Raw genomic sequence first — 25,478 nt, forward strand, 5'->3', positions numbered from 1 at the left:
GTGATTATTGTTTCCCTTTATATTCATATTTGGATGTGAGGTTATATTTGTGTGCTTTCATTCTCTTTGTTTTGTTGCCAAGACGATTAGTTTCTTGCTTCTTCTAGGGTATAGCTTGCCTCCTTATGTTGGGCTTTACCATTTATTATCCTTTGTAGTGCTGGATTTGCGGAAAGATATTATGTAAATTTGGTTTTGTCATGGAATATCTTGGTTTCTCCATCAATGTTAATTGAGAGTTTTGCTGGATACAGTAACCTGGGCTGGCATTTATGTTCTCTTAGGGTCTGTATGACATCAGTCCAGGATCTTCTGGCCTTCATAGTTTCTGGCGAGAAGTCTGGTGTGATTCTGATAGGTCTCCCTTTATATGTTACTTGACCTTTTTCCCTTACTGCTTTTAATATTCTTTCTTTATTTTGTGCGTTTGGTGTTTTGATAATTATGTGACGGGAGGTGTTTCATTTCTGGTCCAATCTATTTGGAGTTCTGTAGGCTTCTTGTATGTCTATGGGTATCTCTTTTTTTAGGTTAGGGAAGTTTTCTTCTATGATTTTGTTGAAGATATTTACTGCTCCTTTGAGCTGGGAGTCTTCACTCTCTTCTATACCTATTATCCTTAGGTTTGATCTTCTCATTGAGTCCTGGATTTCCTGTATGTTTTGGACCAATAGCTTTTTCTGCTTTACATTATCTTTGACAGTTGAGTCAATGATTTCTATGGAATCTTCTGCTCCTGAGATTCTCTCTTCCATCTCTTGTATTCTGTTGGTGAAGCTTGTATCTACAGCTCCTTGTCTCTTCTTTTGGTTTTCTATATCCATGGTTGTTTCCATGTGTTCTTTCTTGATTGCTTCTATTTCCATTTTTAATTCCTTCAACTGTTTGATTGTGTTTTCCTGGAATTCTTTCAGGGATTTTTGTGTCTCCTTTCTATGGGCTTCTACTTGTTTATTTATGTTTTCCTGGAGTTCTTTCAGGAATTTTTGCGATTCTTTCAGGTATTTTTGCGATTCCTCTCTGTAGGCTTCTACTTGTTCTCTAAGGGAGTTCTTCATGTCTTTCTTGAAGTCCTCCATTATCATGATCAAATATGATTTTGAAACTAGACATTGCTTTTCTGGTGTGTTTGTATATTCCGTGTTTGCTTTGGTGGGAGAATTGGACTCTGATGATGCCATGTAGTCTTGGTTTCTGTTGCTTGTGTTCCTGCGCTTGCCTCTCGCCATCAGATTATCTCTAGTGTTACTTTGTTCTGCTATTTCTGACAGTGGCTAGACTGTCCTATAAGCCTGTGTGTCAGGAGTGCTGTAGACCTGTTTTCCTCTCTTTCAGTCAGTTATGGGGACAGAGTGTTCTGCTTTCGGGCGTGTAGTTTTTCCTCTCTACAGGTCTTCAGCTGTTCCTGTGGGCCTGTGTCTTGAGTTCACCAGGCAGCTTTCTTGCAGCAGAAAATTTGGTCTTACCTGTGGTCCTGAGGCTCAAGTTTGCTCGTGGGGTGCTGCCCACGGGCTCTCTGCAGGGGCCGCAACCAGGAAGACCTGTGCCGCCCCTTCCGGGAGCTTCAGTGCACCAGGGTTCCAGATGGTCTTTGGCTTTTTCCTCTGGCGTCCGAGATGTGTGTGCAGGGAGCAGTCTCTTCTGGTTTCCCAGGCTTGTCTGCCTCTCTGAAGGTTTACCTCTCCCTCCCACGGGATTTGGGTGCAGAGAACTGTTTATCTGGTCTGTTTCTTTCAGGTTCCAGCGGTGTCTCAGGCAGGGGTCCTGCGGCTCCTGGGCCCTCCCCCACGGGAGCCCAGAGGCCTTATACAGTTTCCTCTTGGGCCAGGGATGTGGGCAGGGGTGAGCAGTGTTGGTGGTCTCTTCTGCTCTGCAGCCTCAGGAGTGCCCACCTGACCAGGCGGTTGGGTCTCTCTCTCACCGGGTCTGGGAGCAGAGAGCTGCTGTGGGCCAGGATCCGCGGGTGTGGGACTTCCTGATACCCCATTTCTTAATAGGGTAATTTGACTCTCTGGAGTTTAGCTTTTAGACTTCTTTGTATGTATTAGATACGAGGCCTCTATGAGATGTAAACATCTTTTCCCAATCTGTTAGTTGCTGATTTGTCCTAATAACAGTGTCTTTTGCCTTACAGAAGCTTTGCAATTTTAAAGGTCCCATTTAGTGATTCTTAATCTTAGAGCATAAGTCATTAGTGTTCTGTTCAGGAAATATTCCCCAGTGCCCATGTGATGGAGATTCTTCCTCACTCTTTCTTCTAGTAGTTTTTTGTGTGTCTGGGTTTATGTGGAGGTCCTTGATACACTTGGACTTGAGCTTTGTACAGGGTGATAAGAATGGGTCAATATACATTCTGCTACATGCTGATCGCCAGTTGAACCAGCCATTCTTCATTAAAAATGCTACCTTTTTGCCACTGGATTGTTTTCACTCCTTTGTCAAAAATCAAGGGGCCATAAGTGTGTGTGTTCACTTCTGAGTCTTCAGTTCTGTTCCATTAACCTACCTGACTATCCCTGTACCAAAACCATGCAGTTTTATCATGATTGCTCTGTAATACAGCTTGAGGTCAGGGATAGTGATTCTCCCTGAAGTTCTTTTATTGTTGAGGACAATTTTGGTTATCCTTTTTTTTGATATTCCAATTGAATGTTGGGTATTGCTTTTTCTATCTTTGTGAAGAAGTAAGTTGTAATTTTGATGTGTTGAATCTGTATATTGCTTTTGGTAAGATGGCCATGGCCATTATTACAATATTAATCCTGTCAATCCATGAACATGGAAGATCTTTCCATTTTTTTAAGATTTTCTTCAATTTCTTTCTTCAGAGACAACATTCTTGTCATACCGATGTTTCACTTGCTTGGTTAGAGTCACACCTTGGTATTTAATATTATTTGTGACTATTGTGAAGTAGGTCATTTCCATAATTTCATTCTCAACCTGTTTATCTTTTAGAAAAAGAAGGCTACTGATTTATTTATATTAATTTTATATCCAGCTACTTTGTTGAACTTGTTTATCAGGCTTAGTACTTCTCTGGTGTAATTTTTGAGGTCACTTACGTATACTTTCATATCCTCTGCAAATAGTGATATTTAGACTTCTTCCTTTCCAATATGTATCCCGTTAGCCTCCTGTTATTGTCTGATTGTTCTAGATAGGATTTAGAGTAGTATAGTGAATAACTAGGGAAAGAGTGGGTAGCCTTGTCTAGTCCTTGATTTTAGTGGCATTGCTTCAAGTTTCTCTCCATTTAGTTTGATGTTAGCTACTGAAATGTTGTATATTGCTTTTATTATGTTTAAGTATGGACCTTGAATTCCTGTCCTTTCCAAGACTTTTGCCATGAAGTGGTGCCAAATTTTGTCAAATGCTTTCCCAGTGCCTAATGAGACGATCATATGCTTTTTTTTCCCATGAATTTGTTTATATAGTTAATTATGTTGATGAATCCCCTGCATTGCTGGGATGAAGCCTACTTGATCATGATGGACGATCTTTTTGATGTGTACTTGGATTTGGTTTTCAAGAAACTGATTTCTCTATTTCTTCTTCATCCAAGTTATCAACTTCCTTGAGTATGTCGGGTTTCTGTGGTTTGTATTGTTATTGAAGTCCGTGGTGATCAAATAGGATGCATGGATTGTTTCAATCTTCTTAGATCTGTTGAGGCCATTTTGTGACTGATTATATGGTCAATTTTGGAGAAAGTACCGTGAGGTGCTGAGAAGTTGTTATATTCTTTAGTTTTAGGATGAAATGTTCCAGAACTTCTCAGCAATAGGGTATCTGAGATAATATATTCTTATCTATATTATAAGAAGTCTTCAGAGATAAGAGTAAGCCACATGGAAACATCTCAATTCTTCACCTTTGCAAACAATATTGTACAAAAGCTGGAAGATATAACTAGAGCTTGTTAGCTTGACTCTGTCCTGTGAGATAGAATGAGACCTTATAGAATAAGTAAGGATAGTTAAATAAAAAAGCCCTAAGAATAAAAAATTGAAAGAATGAAAGAGAGGAGTAAATAAAGGAGGAAGGGAGAGAAGGAGGGAGACAAGAAAGTAAGATAATAGGTGATGATAGATAGATTAGATGATAGATAAATGATAAATGATGGATGGATAGAAAGAAAGAAAGATAGATGACCACTGTTGAAGTCAGATGCAATAGACCTGAAGTAGAATAGACACATTTAAAACCAGAAGACCTGTAGAAGTAGAGCAGCTTCAGTAGCTACACATATAACAGATGAGAGGGAAGGAAAGACTTAACTTTGAGTTGAATTGACAAATATTTGATTGATCTTTTATTTTTAAAAAAGGGCGAAATAATTTTGTCCTGAATGGTCTCAAAAAATGATCAAGGATAAACTTTTTAATGTGTTCAAAATGAGTAAATTTATTACATGGAGCAAGCAAAAGTAATAGATCTAAAAGCAAGTAACAGACAGGTAAGAAGAGCAGACAGCAAAACATCAAGTCAGGTACAACATCCAGCAGAAATGTCTACAGTAGTCTGAGGGAGAGAGGAAATAAAAGTTATGTTATTAAATAGGGGTTTACAAACTCTCAGCGTAAAGTCTCTAGAGAAGCCATGTTCAGGCCATCTCCTGAAGTTCCCAATGGTGACCTCACTCTACTGGTGAGCTTTCGGCTTCTCGTTCCCTCAGCAGACACTTTTATGTCATGGAATAAGTAATAATGACTCTGACCTCTGTTAGAAATTATTAATCTTTCAGCTGTTCTCAAGGGTGCAGAGTTTTTATTTTTGGAAAAACCTAGAGTATTTCTCTCATTTACAGACACCAGGGTCCAAGTCCAGGATAGGTGGTACATGAGAGGCATCTGATAGAAACATGCTGGAATCTGGAACACAGAGGACCTCTGTACCACAGGGAACTTTTCAATTATCTTAAGCAGCACATTATAATTTGGCAATATAATATTTAGTACAAATGAGAAGATGAAACATGAAAACTTAGACTTGGCAATTTAAAGTGATTATAGATCATTTCAGAAGAAGAAAAAGCATAAAACACTTCCAAGTTTCCAAGTATGGGCAATGAAAGTTACTTCATTGAATATATATTAAAGGGGTAATTGTGAGATAATGTACATTTCAATTACATGTTATCACTACTTATTAATATGTATAGCCATTTTCCTATATAAATATATAATATTGTTCTTTCTTGATAATGTCTGATTAATATTTCCATCTCAGGACTCTGCATGCACTCCTTTCAGGGACTTCAGGTCAATTGTACATGTAAAGAAGGCAATGTTACTGGGAGATCTGTTAACTTCTAGGTTAATTACTATTAACAGTCTCATTTGTTCTGCTAATTAGAATAAAGACAGTTACCCACTAGATCATCATATGATCAGTTTGCATCTTAGCATTGGACAAGTCTTCATTCCATCAGTTATATTACAGTTGAAAATGTTTGCTTTTGACAGATTCCAGTTCTGATTTTTAGTTTTTATTAGAGTAAAAATACTATTTCATTTATTTTTGAAATTATAATATAGTTATACCATTTCTCTCTTCCCTTTCTTATTACTCTTCTATATACCCCTCCTTGCTTTCATTCAAATGCATGGCCTCTTTTTAAATTAATTGTTCCTCAATACCTTTTCTTGTACCTCTTCCACTTCCCTATTCTTTTTATTTGTTAGTTACTGTAAACTGATATCTGATTGTTCCACTAATTGGATAATAGGCATAACTGTGTCTGATAGTGTCCCTGTGTCTCTCCTTTTTCTTTCTTACCATGCCTAGACATTTCTCAGTAAGTGCTTGACATCTTGCATTCAAACAGTATGCCCTCTGAATCATTATTTCCATTCAGACAGAAAATACCATGTAAGTGGAAAGCAGAACGACCAGATCTTAGTTAGGATTTCATTGCTGTGAAGAGACATCATGACCATGGCAATTTTTATAACAGAAAGCATTTCAGTGCGGCTGAAATCCATCACAGAGAGATAACTGTCAATCAGTCTAGGACTACTCTGATTTAAGGATTCCTTACAGACTTATCATCACATGCTTTTATTAATCTCCAGTCCCAAGATGGAAACTGATGTGTCCTGTGTTTTCATAGGACCTAATGATTTTTTAATTCCTACAGTATCTGTTGCTATGTCTTACTTTTCATTTCTGATTTTGTTAATTTGGGTATTGTCTCTCTACCTTTTAATTAGTTTGGCTAAGTGTTTGTCTATTTTGTTGATTTTCTTAAAGAACCAGGTCTTGGGTTTCTTGACTCTTTGTATTCTTCTCTGTTTCTAATTGATTGACTTAAGTCCTTAGTTTCATTATTTCCTGACACCTATTCCACTTGGGTGTGCTACTTTGTGTCCCATAATTTTAGGTATGTTTTGTCTTTGTTTTTATTGATTTCTAGAACATATTTAATGTCTTTTTTTCTTGCTGGACCCAGTGATCACTGAATACAGTGTGTAGGCTTTCTGTTGCTTGTGTTGTTGTTGAAGTCCAGCTTTAATCCCAGGACAATGGGAGGCCCCAGAGAGTCCATGGGGGTGACTCTAGCTGAGACTCCTAACAGTGGGGAATATGGAGTCTGAAGTGTCCACCTCCTGAACCCATGCAGGACTCTCAGTGGAAGGATAAGGACACCAGCACACTCACAAAACCTTTGACCCAAAAATGTGAATTATGCAGGGACAAAGGGAAAGGCCAATGAATGACTGACCCAAATTGAGAAAGAACCAATGGGTAAGAACAAACCCCTGACACTATTAATGTTAATTTTGTTGTTACGACAGACAGTATCCTAGCATAAATGGAAACAGATGCAGAGACCTACAGCCAAACATTAGATGGAGCTTGAGGAGTCCGTGGAAGAGTTGGGGAAAGGACAGAGGTTTCTGAATTGGATGGGATTCCACAGGAAGACCAATATTCAACTAACCTGGATGCTTAAGGGCTCCCAGACATAGAACAACCAATCAAAGAGAAAGCGTGGGCTGGGATCTAGGTCCTCCACACATATGTAGTAGATGTGCATCTTGGTCCTCATGTGAGTCATCCAACAACTGGAGCATGGGCTGTCCCTGAATCTGTTGAGTGCCTATGGATCCTGTTTCCCTACCTTGTCTGGGCTCAGTGGGAGCGCATTTGCCTAGTCCTGTAGTGACTTGTGCCAGGGTGGGGTGATACCCATTGGAACTTTACCTTTTTTAGAGGTGAAGAGGATAGGGAAATGAGGGGAGGAACTGTGTGATAGGTGGACTGGGAGGAGATGGGGTGGTGGCTAATATTTGAGATGTAAAGTGAAAAAAATGTAAATAAATTAAATGTGTTATTTTGAAAATAAACACACACACACACACACACACACACACACACACACACACACACAAAACAACCAAGACTTACTTGAATCCCATAATAAAAATACCATTTCAAACTACAAGAAATAGAGTGGTTAAAAATAACTTTATTAAAAAAATTACTTTATTATAGTGCAATCTCACTGCATACATATTGACATGACAATAAAACAGGAGACGGTTATCAGCTAGTTCTCATATATTTTTGGAGGCTATACTAAAGTTGTAGAACCATTTTAGAAAACTGTTTAGAGATTTATAAAAGAAATGCATGCACAGACACACAGACACAGACACAGACACAGACACAGACAGACAGACAGACAGACAGACAGACATACACGCACGCACGCACACACACACACACACACACACACACACACACACACACACACCAGAACTATCTTAGTTAGGGTTTTCATTGATGTGAAGAGACACCATGACCAAGGCAACTCTTATAAAGGACATTTAATTGAGGATGGCTTACAGGTTCAGAGTTTCAGTCCATTATCATCAAGGAGGGAGCATGGCAGCATCCAGACAAGCATTACATGGGAGGAGATGAGAATTCTATGTCTTGATCTGAAGATATCCAGGAGAAGACTCACTTCCAGACAACTAGGATAAGGGTCTTAAAGCCCACACCCAGTGACACACCTTCTCCAACAAGGCCATACCTTATAATAGTGCCACTCTCTGGACTGAGCATATACAAACCATACCAATAACTTTGCAAGCATTCTCTAAAAGGCTTTATTTATGACATCTTTAATGAGTAATGTTGAAATATAGCATAGTACCTTCATATCACAGGGTGCTATTCAGAACAATGCAAGGAATTATGTAAGCATACAACAACATGGTGTCAATATGTGAAATGTTATCATATATGAAATAAGCCAGATTCAAAAAGTTACATTAATTTCATGTCTGAAATTCTATAGGAGCTAATACAATCATGGCAGAAGACAGAGAGGTGACTGTAGAATTAGAATAGTGACAGACAAGATCAGCAAACTAGCATCAAATTAGCTTCTGCACCAAAGAAAACAGTGGTGTTTGCTAGTTAGCTATGTATTTGCCAGTCATTAGGAAATCGTATACTCAGTATAATGCATATACTACAATGCATACAAATTAGATCTCTAAAAAAGTTAAATAAATGGTACAAATGGATCTTTCATGCTCAGTCATAAAAAGCCTGGAGTGATAATAGTATCAAACAAATTAATCTCAGAATAAAATTTCCAAATAATTTAAAGTCAATAGTAATAATATTTTTGATATATGGAGTAAATAAACTATCACTAAACTACACTTGATTTTTTTCCTTTTGTTAACAAAGCTGTAGGAACATTTAAGATGATATAAGTTGTTTATCTTAAATCATCATGAGACATTGTTGGAAGAGTATTTCTAGAAATTGGCTTTCTAATGTAGTCCTAATATAAGGTCGGGAGAGAATAGTCCTTTCAACAAATGTATATGGAAAACTAAATGACTGTAGGCAAAAAAACCAACATGAATTAATACCCCTAACTTACACAATGCACCAAAACTAAATCAATACAACTACATAATTATAAAATACATAGAAGAAAACTTAAGAGAAAATCCTTGCAACATGTTATATTTATCTTAGGCATGACACAAAAAGTATATGAAACAAAGAAGATTATTAAGTTGGCTTTTCATCAGTATTTAGAATTTCTGCTAGTATGCTACTAAGAGGATGAAAATATTTGAATTGTGTATTAATACAAAGACCTTGAGTCAAGGATATGTAAAATAATCTCACTGCTATAACTCAATAATACAACTTTTAAATGGGCAAAAGATTTGAAGAAGCACTGAGCTTATAAGGTACAAAAACAAATGATGATTGAAAAGATACTCAATAGACTTAGCTGTTACATAAATGCAAAAGCTCAGAAGGTGTCATTACACATGCATTGAATACCCAAATTAGAGTAAAATTATCAAGTTTGCCTATCTTCAAACAAAGGTCTTCTCACATTACTGCAGGAATAAACAACACCTTAAACAATAATTCAACCAAGTTAAACTCAGTCATATGTCTACCATATGACCTAAAGTTTACTTATTTACCTCAAATGAATGAAAGTAAATATATGTGTGAAGAATTGTTCATGAAGTGTCCATGTACCTTGTTCCCCATAAGATGAGACACAGAACAATGTTGATACCAGTTGGCAGGTGAAAGGATAAGCAATCTGATGTGCATTTGTAAGATGAAAATAATATCCAATGATAAGAAAAATGTATGAAAAATAACAAAAGGAGTTAGATTTAAAGCAGTTCCAGTAGATACTGATAATCACAATTCGAGGGAACTGCAGAAAATTCTGATAAATATCAGTGTTCAAAAGTTAATTCCCACAATCTCAGGAAATTGAGACTTGTCAGAAAAACACAGGAAAATTTGGGGAGGACCATGGAAATGCTTTCATCTTGATTTTCATGATGGCATATATTAATGTATAAGTTTGTAAATACTTACGGTTTAAATTCTGTTGCTTATCTCCCATGCTTATGTTCAAATGGCCAGTATTTCAGAATGTAACTGTATTTGGACACAGGGCCATTCCAGATGTAATTACTTAAGATGAGGATGAGAATAGAGTGGATCTCTAATCCAACTCATCTGACACCCTTATTGAAAGGGGAAATCTGTAACAGAGCCATACCCAAACATAAGGTTCTGTGGAAAATGATCTGTGCCAAATCCAAGGAATGAATAAATTGCTAGCTAACAAAGTTATGACAAGAGAAGGACATGGGAGAGATGATCACTATCCCCTAACACCATCAAAGGAACCATTATGGTATTTCCAAGACCTTAGTACCACCATTCAGATTCCATAACTGAAAGTATACATTTCTCTTGAGACAGTCTGTAGTTCTGCAATTACAACAACTATAAAAAAATTCATCGAAACAAAAAACTTTCAGTACCCATTCTCTATGTCTAAATCATATTCCAATACATTTTCTTAAAGATAATTGAGAACAGTTCATGAAAATCTGAAATAAAATCCATGCAAGTTATGAGAAAATCTACTATTTTAACTCCATCATCCTATTCTGCATATGTTTATGCACATGTAATAATAATCTGCAGAGTATTTTCAAAGAACTAGGTAATTTTAATGAGGTTCTTCCATTTAAACCTCATATATTATAAGAAAGTTATGAACATAATATTACCTTTAATAAAAGTTTAGCAAATCTTACATAGTACCTAACAAAAAATGAAACAAAACTGATATGATAACATAAAATGTCTTTACTAAATCTCCATGTTCAGTCATGATTTGCCCTGAGTTTCACATGCCATCACAATTTAATATTATCACACATTTGGATGAATATACATATTTTGTTGCAGTTTCAAATACAACACTTTTGGTTATGTTTTCTTCTTCTACACTGGTTATAAAATTCTTACTTTTAGGTCACACTTGACCTCTAAAGTCAATCTTCTCTCACAACCAGGAATCAAGTCACTGAGTTTTAGCTAATCACCAAAATCTGGTACTTTCCTTTCAATAGTAGCCTACTCTTGCTTGGTAAGCATAGTTCTTATAAACAGTTGTTGAAGTTGTTGATGTCTTTTGATATGACTTTGTAATATTTGCATCTTGGTGTCAGGTGATATGAGATTTGTCTACTTGTGTTTACGTTTTATTAGCACTTCCACTTTCATGTCTTAAACATATTTGAGGGTCTTAGGGCAGCAGAAGTCTGAGGAAGAATGAATGATGTCTAAGAAGATACATTCTGGAAGTGTAAAGTATATTAGCCAATCACATAGCTACCATGTTTTCAGGATATCCATGCTTTTATGAGTATGGTATTTTTATTCATAAAATTTATAATATTCTGTTCTTTGATGAATTGAGGGAGGAAAAATTACTCATTCTATTCTCTGGAAAAAGTAGTCCACTCAATCAAATTTTATGGTTGATTGTGTGATTGCATCCCAAGGCTCACATTTTAGAATACTTGGTCCTCAGTTGATTTAACTGTTTGAGAAGGATTAGAGGTTTCAGTAATGTTTCAGTGGGGGTGAACTTTGAAGTTTAAGAGAGCCCTGTTATTGCCCATATGCCCTCTGTCTCCTACTTGTGGTTCAATATGTGCACTCTCAGCTGTTCCTGCTGCCACAGCTTCAGTCAGGCACGAGGACTCCAGCTGTCTGGAGCCATAAGCCAAATTAAGCATGCTCTTTATAATATGTATTGCTCATGGTGTGTTTTCACAGCAATAATAAGGTAATGAGGACAATTAGCCTTCTACTTTTCTGGTGCTATCTCAGCCATTTTCTTGTCAATGTATTTTATGGACCAATTTCAATAAAATCAAAATCTCTATTCTTCATTTACAATCTTCTTGCATACTGCAAATTCATGATATTTTTCAGGATTATAAAATGTCTATTTTTCAGTGATGTCATAATCTAGTTGATGAAGAATGGTATCATTTAACAAAGATCATCAGATAGCAGGGATAAAGATTTTAAATATAGAGAAATGGAGATATGAATTATTTATAAATTCTGGTCCCAAACAATGTTACTCAACATTGAGAGTGTGTACTAGTACCAAAGCAGGAATATAATCTCCTATCTCTGGATACTTATTAAAAATAAATAATGTATAAGATTACAATGACATCTCTTCCCCTGAATGTATGTAATTCTTTCTCATGTGCAAACCACTGTTACAAAAATGCCAGTTATATTAACTGGCAGACTTCTTGGATCCCAATAGTGTCAAACTATTCACAATTAATATAAATTCCTTAGGTTGATGTCATTCATATCTATATATTTTTCAATCAAATGCTGAAGCCACTGAATGTATTGTGTATTGTGTCATAGTGGTGTCTCTTTAAATTTAGCAATATATATTTAACCTTATAGAGTTGGATATGGAGGTCCATACCTGATCTCAGTATTCTGGGGCTAAGAAAGAGGATTGCTCATAAGTTCAAAACAACTTGCATTGTACAGAAAGCTCTAGGCTTGTCTGAGCTATAAAATGATACACTGTTTTGGTCTTTTGAGGGGTTGAGGATGTTTGATCCCTAGGTGAGTATGATGCTAGATGGGGAAGAGATAATGGCGAGTTTTCTCTGCACTGGCACTTATTACTCCAGACTGATAAGATAAATATCTCTGTGTATCTGCCTTCATGATGTACCTAGACTATTGTCTTTAAGACAATTGTTGTGTCTAGAATGTCTCTGCAATAACTTGCACCTTCTGTTTTTAATGCAAGAATTGTTCTCCATTATCATACCTCTGCATCTGTAAGTACTCAGTATTTACTATCAATGCTCAGAAATGTCTTTACTATCATTATACCTTTGTAGGTACACAATGCTACAATCTTCACAGATCATACCATGCATTTGATTAAAGCATGATATTTATCTTGCTAACGAGAATCTATTTTTGGAGAACAATTTTGTTTCTAAGAATTTCTACAGTGATCAATATAGCCTGTAGAAGATTTTCTTAATAAATGAAACTAGAATGTTCTGCAAGGCAACACTGTTTATTTACTTGTTTTGCACTTTATTGTTCCTAGCCATGGTATTCTCATGTGAGTCATTTAAAAATTATTATTTTTTTAAAAATTATTTTTTAACGTAAAGACTCAATCTGTGATTTCTCCCTTTGCATTATATTTTAAGTCAATGAATGCATTTAGAATACCAAAATGTGATTTCCACATCTTCTCTGCATGCTTCTTTTGAATTGAACTTATGAATTACATATATACGGGTCCTCTGCTTTTCATCGTCCTGACTGTAATATAACCATAATTGATAACCAATACGGTTTCAATTAGAAAAAATTAGTCACTATTTTGGTATTTTGATGCAGTGATAAGAAGAAAGAGAACTGATTTATTCAGCATTAACTGCTGAATTATAAACAGTTCCCACCTGCCTTGTTAAGATTCAGGTCAGTCTTAATGCTAATGAATTAATGAAACATTTCACTGCTATATTTATTTAGTTTTTTAATATTGTGTTGCCAGAATAGGACTCACACCTCATAATTTCTTTATATCAACTAAACAACAGAATTTTTGTATGAAAATTATCTAAAACTCCAAATATGAAGTTTGGAGATTCAAAAATCATAGACTGTTTCTTTGATTAGCTCCCCATATTATTAGGAAAAATTATGGTTTTCCAAGAATTAAACAAATATTAACAAGTAGTAAAGATTTTAAAATTACATTATTAAATACAAGATGGAAATCAAGGGTAAAGGAAAAGAGAAATAGAGAAAAAAACTAAGCATGCATGAGTAAGCCTTATGGACTCCTAATGTGTAAGTCACACACACACACACACACACACACACACACACACACACACACACACTATGCATAAATATTTATTTAAAAGCATTTAAACAGACGTATCCTGCATGGGTGAAGAAAAACATGCTCCCAGAAGGCAGAGATTGTTAAATGAAATCTCAACACTAGTCATGCATAGGTTGAATTATTGATGAGGTGTACCCCAGAGGCACTCAAAACAATCTAGGTTGTTTTCATAGTTCCTGGTTGCCCACTATAACTATGGGTAAGACCCTTTTCTTAAAACACCATGCATTTAGGTCCCAGGACAAAGGAAAATTAATCTAGAACTGACCAAGAAACTCACTACTGGCTAGGTTTCACAGTACTGGCTAATGCAGATTTTTGCTGGGAATAAAAGGCATCATGGTCTTACCTAGCTCTGTACTTTGCATGATACAATATGATTTGCCAGACAAAATATGTCCAAGAATGCAAAATAGTAGAATTTCCATGGGAAATTCCAACTGCTCTCCTGATTGAACTGAAGGACTGTTACAGAGAGAGGAATTAAGCTTAGTCCTGTAAACATAGTCACCATGGCTAGGGAAATTATCAGTTCTAAGAGTGAAACTCTTGGTATTGTGTTTCTGGTAATCTTTGTTGTCAAAGTGTTTTCTACTAAATATTAGTGTTTATATCTATAGATTTGTGCTGCTCTCAACCTTGGTGAGGGAAGTTTCCTATTGAAGTGGGTAACAGTTAACATCAAGGTGTAACTGTTCATGGTGCAGGGTGCTGGGAATAAGTGATCGAAAGTGCTAAGCTGTAGATGAAATCTGTTCTTCAGTCCTGGCACAGCCATTCCAGGCTTAGAGGAGGGAAAGAGAAGAGTTTAATAACCAGAGGATGGGGAGGAGTGCTGTGTCATTCTGACCTCTAGATGTGACTTCATGCTGCACATGTGCAGCAGCTGTGGTTACCTGCACAGACCTTCAAGAGTTCAAGTCAGTCAAAAGGTCCCAGCATGGATGGGAAACAGGCTCTTAATTTCTCAATTCTATTTGAAAACCCATTTTAGCAGGTGATGGCTATTAAGGGAAGGAAAGTCACTCCTTGCCAATCACCATACCTATTCATGTATGGGAAGTGTTAACTGTATTTAGTGGGTTATACAAAACAAAGATTTAAAATTGAGGAGTTGTGTTGGGGAAATGACCGCAGGGGGCTTGGAGGGAGGGATTTATGGATGCTATGACTAAAATGAATTGTGAACATAATATGAAATTCTCATAGAATAAAATATGAAGAGAAAAAATGGCCATTGGTATATGCAAACTACCTAACAAAATTAAGATACACAGATTATTTCAATAGATGAACAGTTTTACCACAGAAAATGAATATTAAAATGAATATAATAAAAACTAACATACTTTGATGGCATGTTGCATGCCTAATATCTTTTGCCACACCATACATGATGTTTCAATCTCTATAAGGTTTCACATGTCCCACTTTATAGGCAGTAAGATGGAAATTTAAAGAGTTAAGTGGGCTACCCAAAGACACATTTTATAGAGAAAATAAACTATGTGATAGTAAGTGCCTTAAAAATAGGGTTAGTTTTTTTAGGCATTGGAAATTAAAAGAAGGGAACAATTCTACTGGGGTTTGGTTGATGCCCTGGAAAGGAGTAAAGCAGGATAAAGGTAAGGTGGAGATAGTGCACCAGTAGGAAAGATTTCCAGTGAAGCCTAACTAGAGACCAGTCTGAAGGACTGTCAAAAGTAATGGACATTCTTTAGGGAGATCAGTGACCAGAACACAAACTGGGTGAAAGACAGGTGCATGCATGCATATACATGCAAGAAAGTTACAATTAAACACTTGTATAAAATGTCCTTATGAAATCTAGTTCTATATACAATGAAAATGTCCCAGTATGGAAAATATATTGGTAATGTGTATTTTGGGAAAAATAATTCTAGGAAACTATGCTTTATTACTCTTGATTACCTTTTGAACAATTTAACTGCCGGCCAATCCACAACAAATGACCTTGTAATTTTGCCTTATTCTTAAACTACTTTTCTGAAATAATTTCTGAGTCTCTGTTTTTCATTTCTCTTTTGTATTACCTATTTGGCTTTCCCTGATCCCTGCATGAAAATGATCTCCATTTTATTGGCTTTTACATCCCTACTCATTTAAAATTATTTGAATTATTTTCTATATGGCTCTTTCATAATTATAATCATTACCTTATTTTCTGATACTTCATTTCTCCTTTATAAAATTCATAGCTCTCCTCTTATTCAACATTTCTCTTTCTTATAATGTTTCTAAGTAAATGACTATTTTTCCTCAAAACAAATATCTGCATGATTAGGTGGACTCTGTGCATTTCTACTAGTAAGCACTTATTTATATTGACGTCAGTAAGTCAAATTTAGAAAAGTAAAATCAACTCTGGTTATTTATTTTAGAATGATTCTAAGTCAAAGTATGCATTTAAAAGTAAAAATAATCTTCTGAAACTGATTAATTTTAATGTGCTTATAGAAAACAAGTTCACCAGCAGGAATAAAAAAATCTAACATTTTACACAATTTAAGTATCAAAGCACAATATATTTTTACATAAACAAATAAATCACTACCATAGGATCACACTAATGAAAGGTTTATACATAAAGTTGTTTGCCATTATGAAAACCAGTGGTAATAATAATAATGTAATGCACCAGTTCATCATCATTAGACTTTTTTTAAATTATACTTCCTGGCCTGCAGGAGTATTTGCCAGGATACAAACAAAAGTGTATTTTTCAGTTCTAACAATGCTAGCAAACTCTGTCTGCCATCTCACCCTCTAGTTACTATATGACACCAGGAGTGTTCTCCCAACACTGCCTGGGGAACATGGCAGTGTGACCCCTCCCAAGGAACCAAATATTTTCACTTGGATATATAAAGATTACTTTAATACAAAATAACGAGTGCAATATCAAGACTTAACATTTGACACAATGCAACTTAACACAAGAGAAAAACTGGCCAGTCCTAAGGGTAAGGCAGATAGAGATTTAGAATAGTCATAACACAATACTGGACTCGTCTGAAAACAAAAAAGTGACTTAAAAGTTTCTTTAAATTTTAGGCCTGATTGCTTTTCAAGGAACAGATAATTCTCTAGGGGCTTTCACAGTCACTTTAAATATACTTCAGCAGTGGCATATACAAAGCACCATATAATATAATATAAGAAATGTAGAACATCATGACTATGAAATTAAATGTAGAAATAACTGCTAAAATATAGCAATATTTAACACAGGATTTCTAAAACTACTAAATGTTCATTACTTTCCCTAAAGCTAATGTCCCATGTTTTATTTTAGAGACTTTGTCTATCAAGAATGGCATACATTGGTACTTTGGAGGTGGGCTGGCAATACTTGCTCTCTTCTGTACAGTATTGTTACAGTTGTATATAGATGTCAGAAATGTGGTACTTGGAGCAGGCTTTCTGTTTACCTTCCAAGTGTTCCCAGTCAAACAACAGCGAATACCCGGAATGCCTTTCCTCCTGTAGGGTTCTGTAAACTGCAATGTCAAAAGTGACATTAAGTCATCCATACATATTATCCTCCTAGTAAGTCATGCTCTGTGAGGACATTCAAGCAAGTAGCTCCATGAAGTCAGATGGCTCAACTGTCTCAGACTGCCATAATTTACTGTTCTGGGAAGCCCTGGTAAGGATTACATAATCCTCTAGATAGATGTTGCCTGCTGGACTAAACATTACTAAACTAAGTTGAGAAGCTAATGAAGAGCAGTGGCTACTCCAGAGTTTCACAGCATCTGGGGTATATTATCATGAATTGCTTCCTTAAGTTTTAATATAGTGGAGTTAGGCAACTGCTCTTTCACCCCTGTTGTAGGGATACTGAGACTACACTTTGCAATTGGTTTATCACATTAGTAGCTATTTATAATTTAGAACCTGGCCGATAGTTAAGCAACGCTGTAGAGTACTAGCTTACTATCATTTCCTAACTTTAATACAATACAAATAAAAACTGTATCACCATCACTCAGTGTAAGTCATAACCTTGATAGTTTTGAGAAAAATAGAAAAATGATAGTGAAACTTAATGATTAAATTTAAAAAGACCTAAGTACAGAAATCTCTCTCTCTCTCTCTCTCTCTCTCTCTGTGTGTGTGTGCGTGTGTGTGTGTGTGTGTGTGTGTGTGTCTGTGTGTGGTGTCTTTCTCTCCAACCAATGTCATTTGGAGGTTATTTTTATTTTAAGCAAACAATGAAAGTAATCCAAAACTATGTATTTTTATTCTAATATATGACTTATTTGTGTTTCATACAAAATTCTGATTTGCAATCGATACATTTGAATATTCCAAAGGACAAAATAAAATTCCTTTCTATATTTATTCTCATATAATAAGTAGGGAAAGGATTTTAGAGAGAGAAAGTGAGGAAATTAGCATACATGACACACTGACATGACATGTTAGGTGTACAAGTACGTATCAGGCTAATGTAAAATCATTTTTCTTTTTGCAGGATACAGAACACAGGCTCTGGGAAGTGGATGTGTTTCTTCCTTGTACATAGTGATACTCTGGAATCTACACCTCTTAACTTATACAGAATGTGTTAATCCTAGTGTTTGATTGTTATATGAACTTGGGCACATTAACCACTTAACCAATTTGAACCTCAGTTAATATACATACTAATTAGAGTTCAAGGCACTCAGCATTACTCAGCTGGTACAGAAGCCTCCACCAGAGACATTGACAGTGCTGGATATTCACAGTAATTAAAAATTAATTGTTATCCTCAGTTTTGTTAGGATATCATGTATCCTTAAAATAAGTTTTAAATTGAATCTCAGAAGTGTGAAGGCTTAAAGAAACCTAGAACTTAGATTATAAAAGTGTAGTGAGTTCTGCCTGCTTAGCAAGGTCATGATCCAGGATGCAGAAAGTCTCCTTCTCAGCCATGACTTCCTGATATACTCCCATATGGAAAAAAAGACACTTAATGAGTGAATCTTGATTGGGATTGCTAATCTGAACTCTTCACATGATAGTCTTTGTCCTCTTAGAAGCTACTAGAAGCCTGAATCCTTTCTGCTATAATTTTGCAATATGTTTTAGGAAATATCTAAAACTTAGGTATCTTCATAAATTAATGGAATACTGATGATTTTAAAAATCTATTAAACATTTATTTCTTTTTTAAATAAAATAATAAATAATAATCAATAATAATAAATAAACTGAGTAGATAAAATTTCCCAAGTCATAAAAATATGTCTCACTAATGAGCTGGACAACATAAAATAGCCTGAAAGAGTTCATTTACATCACACTAATCCTAGGCCTTAAAATCTTAAAAGAAATTATTGACTTCTGCTCACATTCCTGACAAAAGAGGAACCTACCTAGTACCTTCAGGACACACAAACCCAGGAGCAGTCTGGGACAGGGCATTTCTCGCTTCTGCCTGCTCCCAGAGTTGACCTGGTCCCACAGCTATCTGAATCCAGATCTGGCTGAAAGAAACAGGTCTACAGGAGAGCTGACACACAGGCTTAAAGGAGGGTCAAGCCACTGTCAGAGACAGCAAGACAATCTAACACCAGAGACAACTTGATGGAGAGGGGCAAGTGGAAGAACCTAAGCAAAAGAAAGCAAGACAACTTGATATCATCAGAACCCAGTTCTTCCACCAAAGCAAACAGTGGCTATCCAAACAGACCTGAAAAGCAAAATTTGTATTTAAAATCACATCTCATGATGATGATAGAGAACTTTAAGAAGGACAAAAAATAACTAACTTAAAGAAATACAGGACAACACAGGGAAACAAGCAGAAGCCCTTAAAGAGGAAACACAAAAATCACTTGAAGAATTACAGAAAAACAGAACCAAACAGGTAAAAGTATTGAAAAAACCATCAAGTATTGAAAAAGGGAAATAGAAACAATAAAGGAAGCACAAAGAGGGACAATCTTGAAGATAGAAAGCCTTGGAAAGTGATCAGGGGTCATAGATGCAAGCAACACCAACAGATTATGAAAGATAGAAGAGAGAATCTCAGGGGCAGAAGATACCATAAAAAACATTGACATAACCATCAAAGAAAATGTAAAACACAAAAAGCTCCTAATTCAAAACATCCAGGAAATCTAGGACACAATGATAAGATCAAACCTAAGGATAATAGGTGTAGAAGAGAGGTAAGACTCCCAACTTAAAGGGCCAGTAAATATCTTCCACAAAATTAGAGAAGAAAACTTCCCTAACCTAAAAAAAGAGATTCCCATAAACATACAAGAAGCCCACAGAACTCCAAATAGATTGGATCAGAAAAGAAATTCCTCCTGTCACATAATAGTCAAAACACCAAATGCACAAAATGAAGAAAGAATATTAAAAACAGTAAGGGAAAATGTCAAATAACATATAAAAGCAGACCTATCAGAATTACACCAGACTTCTCAAAAGAGACTATGAAAGCCATACGATCCTAAGAGGATGTGACACAGACCCTAAGACAATACAAATGCCAGCCCAGGGTAGTATATTCAGCAAAACTCTCAATTAACATAGATGGGGAAACCAAGATATTCCATGAGAAAACCAAAACAATACCTTTCCACAAATTCAGCCCTACAAATGATAATAGATGGAAAACTACAACACAAGGAGGGAAAGTACACCCAAGGAAACAGAAAGTAAAGAAAGACATAAAGAAACTAACAAAAGTTGTGAAACAAACAGATTTAACAGAAATGTTTCATCCTAAAACAAAAGAATGTACCTTGTACTCAACATCTCATAGTACCTTATTCAAAATTGACCTATACAGAATTGGTCACAAAACAGGCTTCAACAGATATAAGAAGATTGAAATAATTCTATGCATCCTATCAGATCACTACAGACTAAGGCTGGTCATCAATAAAAACAAAAACGAGAGAAAACCCACAGATACATGGAAGCTGGATGACACTCTTCTCAATGAGAGAAATCAAGGTGGTCAAGGAAGAGATAAAGAAATTAAAGACTTTTTAGAATGTAAAGAAAATGAAGGCACATCATACCAAAATTTATGAGACACAACGAAAGCAATGCTAACAGAAAACTCATAGCTCTGAGTGCCTCCAAAAACAAACTAGAGAAAGCACCCTGTTCTAAAAGCTCTAGAACAAAAAGAACCAAATATATTCAAGAAGGCAAGAAATAATCAAACTCAGGGTTGAAATCAACCAAAAAGGAACAAAAACAAAACAAAACAAACAAAAAAAACCTATACGAAGAATCAACCAAATGAACAGCTGGCTTTTTGAGAAAATAAATAAGATAGCTAAATCCTTAGCCATACTAATTAGAGGGAACAGAGAGTGTATCCAAATTAACAAAATCAGAAATGAAAAGGGAGACATAACAGATACTGAGGAAATTCAAAAGATCATCAGACCCTACTACAAAAGCCTATTTCAACAAAACTAGAAAATCTGGAGTGAATGGAAAGTTCTCTAGACAGATACCAGGTACCAAAGTTAAATCAGTATCAGATAAATCATCTAAACAGTTCCATAACCTTTAAAGAAATAGAAGCAGTTAATAAAAGTCTTCCAACCAGAAAAAAAAGCCCAGACCAGATGGGTTTTGTACAGAATTCTATCAGACTTTCATAGAAGACCCTAATATCAATACTCTGCAAACTATTCTACAACATGGAAACAGAAGAAACACTACCCAATTCCTTTCATGAAGCTACAATTATGCTTGCACCATAACCACACAAAGACCTAACAAAGAAAGAGAACTTCAGACCAATTTCCCTTATGAATACTGACACAAAAATACTCAATAAAATTTTGCAAACTGAATCCAAGAACACATAAACATGATCAAGTAGGCTTCATCCCAGGGATTCAGGGATGGTTCAATATATGGAAATCCATAAAAGTAATCCACTATGCAAACAAACTATGTTTATGACACTGTCATTAGGCCAAAACAGCAACCAACAGATTGGGAAAAGATCTTTACCAATCCTACATCTGATAAGGGCTAATATCCAATTTAATTAAAGAACTCAAGAAGGTTGACTACAGAGAATCAAATACACCTACTTAAAAATAGGGTACAGAGCTAAACAAAGAATTCTCAGCAGAGGAATAACAAATGGCTGAGAAGCACCTAAAGAAATGTTTGACATCCGTATTCATCAGGGAAATGCAAATCAAAACAGCCTTGAGATTCCACCTCACACCAGGCAGAATGGCTAACAACAAAATGTCAGGTCTCAACAGATGCTGGCAAGGATGTGGAGAAGGTGGAACACTCCTCCATTGTTAATGGGATTGCAAGCTGGTACAACTACTCTGGAAATCAGTGTGGCAATTCCACAGAATAATGGACATAGTACTGCCTTAGAACCCAGCTACATCAGTCCTGGGCATATTCCTAAATGATGCTCCAACATACAACAGGGACACGTGCTCCACAATGTTCATAACAGTTTTATTTATAATAGTCAGGAGCTGGAAAGAATGCAGATGCCCTTCAACAGAGGAATGGATACAGAAAATATGGTACATCTATACGATGAAGAACTACTCAGCTATCAAAACCAATGATTTCATGAAATTCATAGGCAAATGCATGGAACTAGAAATTATCATCCTAGGCGAAGCAACCCAATCACACGCACATGCACACGCACAAACCCCACACACTATGTATGCACTCACTGATAAGTTGATATCAGTCCAAAAGCTCCAATTATCCAAGATACAATTCACATACCACATGAAGCCCAAAAATATGGATGAACAAAGTGTGGATGCTTCAGTCCTTAAAAGGGGGAACAGAAATATTCATAGGAGGAGACATGGAAACAAACTTTGGAGCAGAGACTGAAGTAATGGCCATTCAGAGCCTGCCTCACCTGGAGGTCCAGCCCACATACAGTCACCAAGCCTAGACAATATTGATAAAGCCAAGAATTACATGCTAACAGGAGCCTTATATAGCTGTCTTCTGAGAGGCTCAGCCAGAGCATGACAAATACAGAGGTGAATGCTTGCAGCAAACCATTGAACTAAAAACAAGGTCCCCATTGGAGGAGTTAGAGAAAGCATTGAAGGAGTTGAACGATCTTGCAGCCCAATAAGAGCAACAACACCAACCAACCAGAGCTCCCACAGACTAAACCACTACCCAAAGAGTAGACATAGACAGACCCATGGCTATGTAGCACAGGATGGCCTTGTTGGGCACCAGTGGGAAGAGAAGCCAACGGTTCTGCCAAGGCTGGACTCCCCCCCCCCAGAGTAAGGAAATGTCAGGGTGGGTATTCGAGAAAGAGGGAGGTTGAGGAAGGGGAACACCCTCATAAAAGCAGGGAGGATGTGATAGGGTGTCTATGAAAAAGAGAAAGGGTTACATTTGAAGTGTAAATATATCTAATAAAAAATATAAAGCAGTAAAAAAATAGAAATTAATTCTAGGGAAAAGAAGACTCATTGTGTTGGTCAAATATTTTGGCATATAACTGGATTAGTGAAATACTCAGTGCCTTGCACACTTCTAAAGAAATATAAAAGCTAATCTAGAAAATCTGAAAGAGGATGAAGGTAATTTCCTTTTTATAAGATCAATTAAAAAAAGAGTAGTTCTCCGAGTAATCTGATTTCCATGTTGTTTCTTCATAAGCCTGCCAGAGACAGCCACATATGGTACTACAGCTCCTCTCATCCCAGAAGGAACAGCAGCCATGCAAGGGCTCAAAGGAAACACATAGTTCAGTCACTCAGACAGTACTCTAAGTAGAACTGTGGAGTAGCAACAAGTAAAAGAGTCTACTAAAATGTAAAATAGTATATGTTTTGCTAGACTTTACCTTTCTGAGAAGATTCCATTCTGAAAAGAAGCAGTGTACATCCTTCTTTTATCCACAGGCATGACATCCACATAACCACCATGATTTCGAATCACCCCAGCATGTACTGCGGCTCTGCAGATACTAGACAGCTGAGCAAGTGAAGACAATCACTACCATTAGGAAGAAATTCCATGCTGACTTGCCTAGCTACCACTCTGTAGTATAGCCAGTGAGCAGCTATTGCATAATATTTCACACATAATGTGGTATTTGGGAAGTAATACATCAAACCAGTTCTTGCAAGTTTGAATGTAGAGGCTAAACATAGCTGGCATATGAAATCTCACCACCACCAATATTGGAAATACTTGCTCTGTCCCAGCAGAATTTTAAAACCAAAGTAATACAGACCAAATTAATTCCTTCCATTTCTTCAAGCACTATTTGTCACCATTCATAATTCTCAACTTTTGCTGGGAGATACTGGGACATGTGTGACGGAACAGTCACAATATAGAGGAAATGACCCTCCCTTCCCTACTTCCAATTTTACGTATAAGCAACTCAACCGTAGCTCTTCACATATCTAAGATATATTTGTCAGAATATAATAAATATTTTTCCTGATGAAAATAATCTATGCACAGACATTTTACTATGCTGTGCTCACATACTCAGCTACAAAATTCAAGCTAAACAAGAATTCCATGTAGGGGAAGCTTTATTTAATGTCTCTGATCCAAATTTTCAATGTTTATAATTACTGTCTTCCAAAGTAAAAAACCTTACTTTTGGACCATGAAAGTCTTCTCTCAATCTAAATATTGGCTTCCATCAAAATGTTCTATGGAAATGAATCAATAGCTGGTTATCAAGGATAGGAAGGACCTGGCTTGTTTCAGTAACCTACAATCCATTTTTCCTCCCAATAGTCTTTCCCCAACCTGTTGCAGGTGTCCGTTGGGTTCTTTTCTCAGTTCACAATAGGGATGAATTCTAAAACTTCTAAAGTTCACACTAGTGTGCATGACTGTGCCTGACCTTGCTTTATCACAGTGCGCTGACCCCTGGGCATCAGTCAGGATTTATTAGCTCCTAGAGCCTGAAGGCTAGGATGTCTAATCCTTCTTCTGTTCTTTGCTCTCTTAGAAATGCAGAATGTCAAAGACTTCACGTCCTTCCTCTGAGGTGGAGGCACCTCACACAGCAGGTTAAATGCTTCATTGGTCACTGAATGCAAGATGCTCATAATAGACTAAATTAAAAGTAATTTTTGCACATTTCAGTATTCTTCTTGTTTTATTGAAATAGTGTAATCAGCATTCTCCCCTCAAGCCACCAGAAATGCTTCCATGTGATGATGATTAATCCTGTAGGTATTTTAGAGTGCTGTTTCGCTCTCAAGCATGCAGTCAACAGGCATTCTCCCTGCATTCAGAGGTCAAGTTTCTTCCTACCCATACTTTAGAAGAATATATTATTGAAATGATGCATTTCATTCGTGAATATAGCAGAATTTTGAGCATAGTCCGAATTAGTATGCTCTGTAGTAAACTACAAAAAAGATACCCATAGTAGCTGGAAACATAACATTCATTGAGCTCTACAAGCAGAAAGAGAGCAACTTGCAGGGGAAGAGAAGGCAACAGGAGGAAAGCTGGGTGATTCCTCCCTACCATTCCATACCAAATTTAACTGGAGAGACTACATATCTTATGGAGCTAAGAAGATTGGGAGGCTTAGTCTACAGCTCTGCAGTTACTGTGGGATAAGAATCTTCCAGCTCACTAAGCTCATATTATCGGCAGGTTTTAGATAGGGTCTTAAAATCATCTCAGG

The 25,478-nt window shown here is 36.4% G+C and overlaps 1 protein-coding gene across 4 annotated transcripts in view; it reads right to left on the bottom strand.

The window, feature by feature from the left end:
• Positions 1-7,820: 7,820 nt before the first annotated feature.
• The window catches only part of Crispld1 (cysteine-rich secretory protein LCCL domain containing 1), a 47,571-nt gene continuing 29,913 nt past the window's right edge, over positions 7,821-25,478 (bottom strand). For 2 of the 4 annotated variants that reach the window (XM_087549562.1, XM_087549564.1), the window contains 3 exons: positions 23,658-23,788; positions 17,248-17,316; positions 7,821-10,058 (listed from right to left, as the gene is read on the bottom strand). In XM_087549562.1, the coding sequence (XP_087405688.1) occupies positions 17,265-17,316; positions 23,658-23,788 (183 nt within the window). In that variant the 3' untranslated portion in view covers positions 7,821-10,058; positions 17,248-17,264. Of the gene's footprint in view, positions 10,059-15,103; positions 17,317-23,657; positions 23,789-25,478 lie in introns of those variants that run through there. The other 2 variants (NM_001134963.1, XM_087549563.1) reach the window with 2 other exon arrangements.

The sequence above is a fragment of the Rattus norvegicus genome, chromosome 5, assembly GCF_021556685.1.
Source record: "Rattus norvegicus strain SHRSP/BbbUtx chromosome 5, alternate assembly SHRSP_T2T, whole genome shotgun sequence".
Lineage (NCBI taxonomy): Eukaryota > Metazoa > Chordata > Mammalia > Rodentia > Muridae > Rattus > Rattus norvegicus.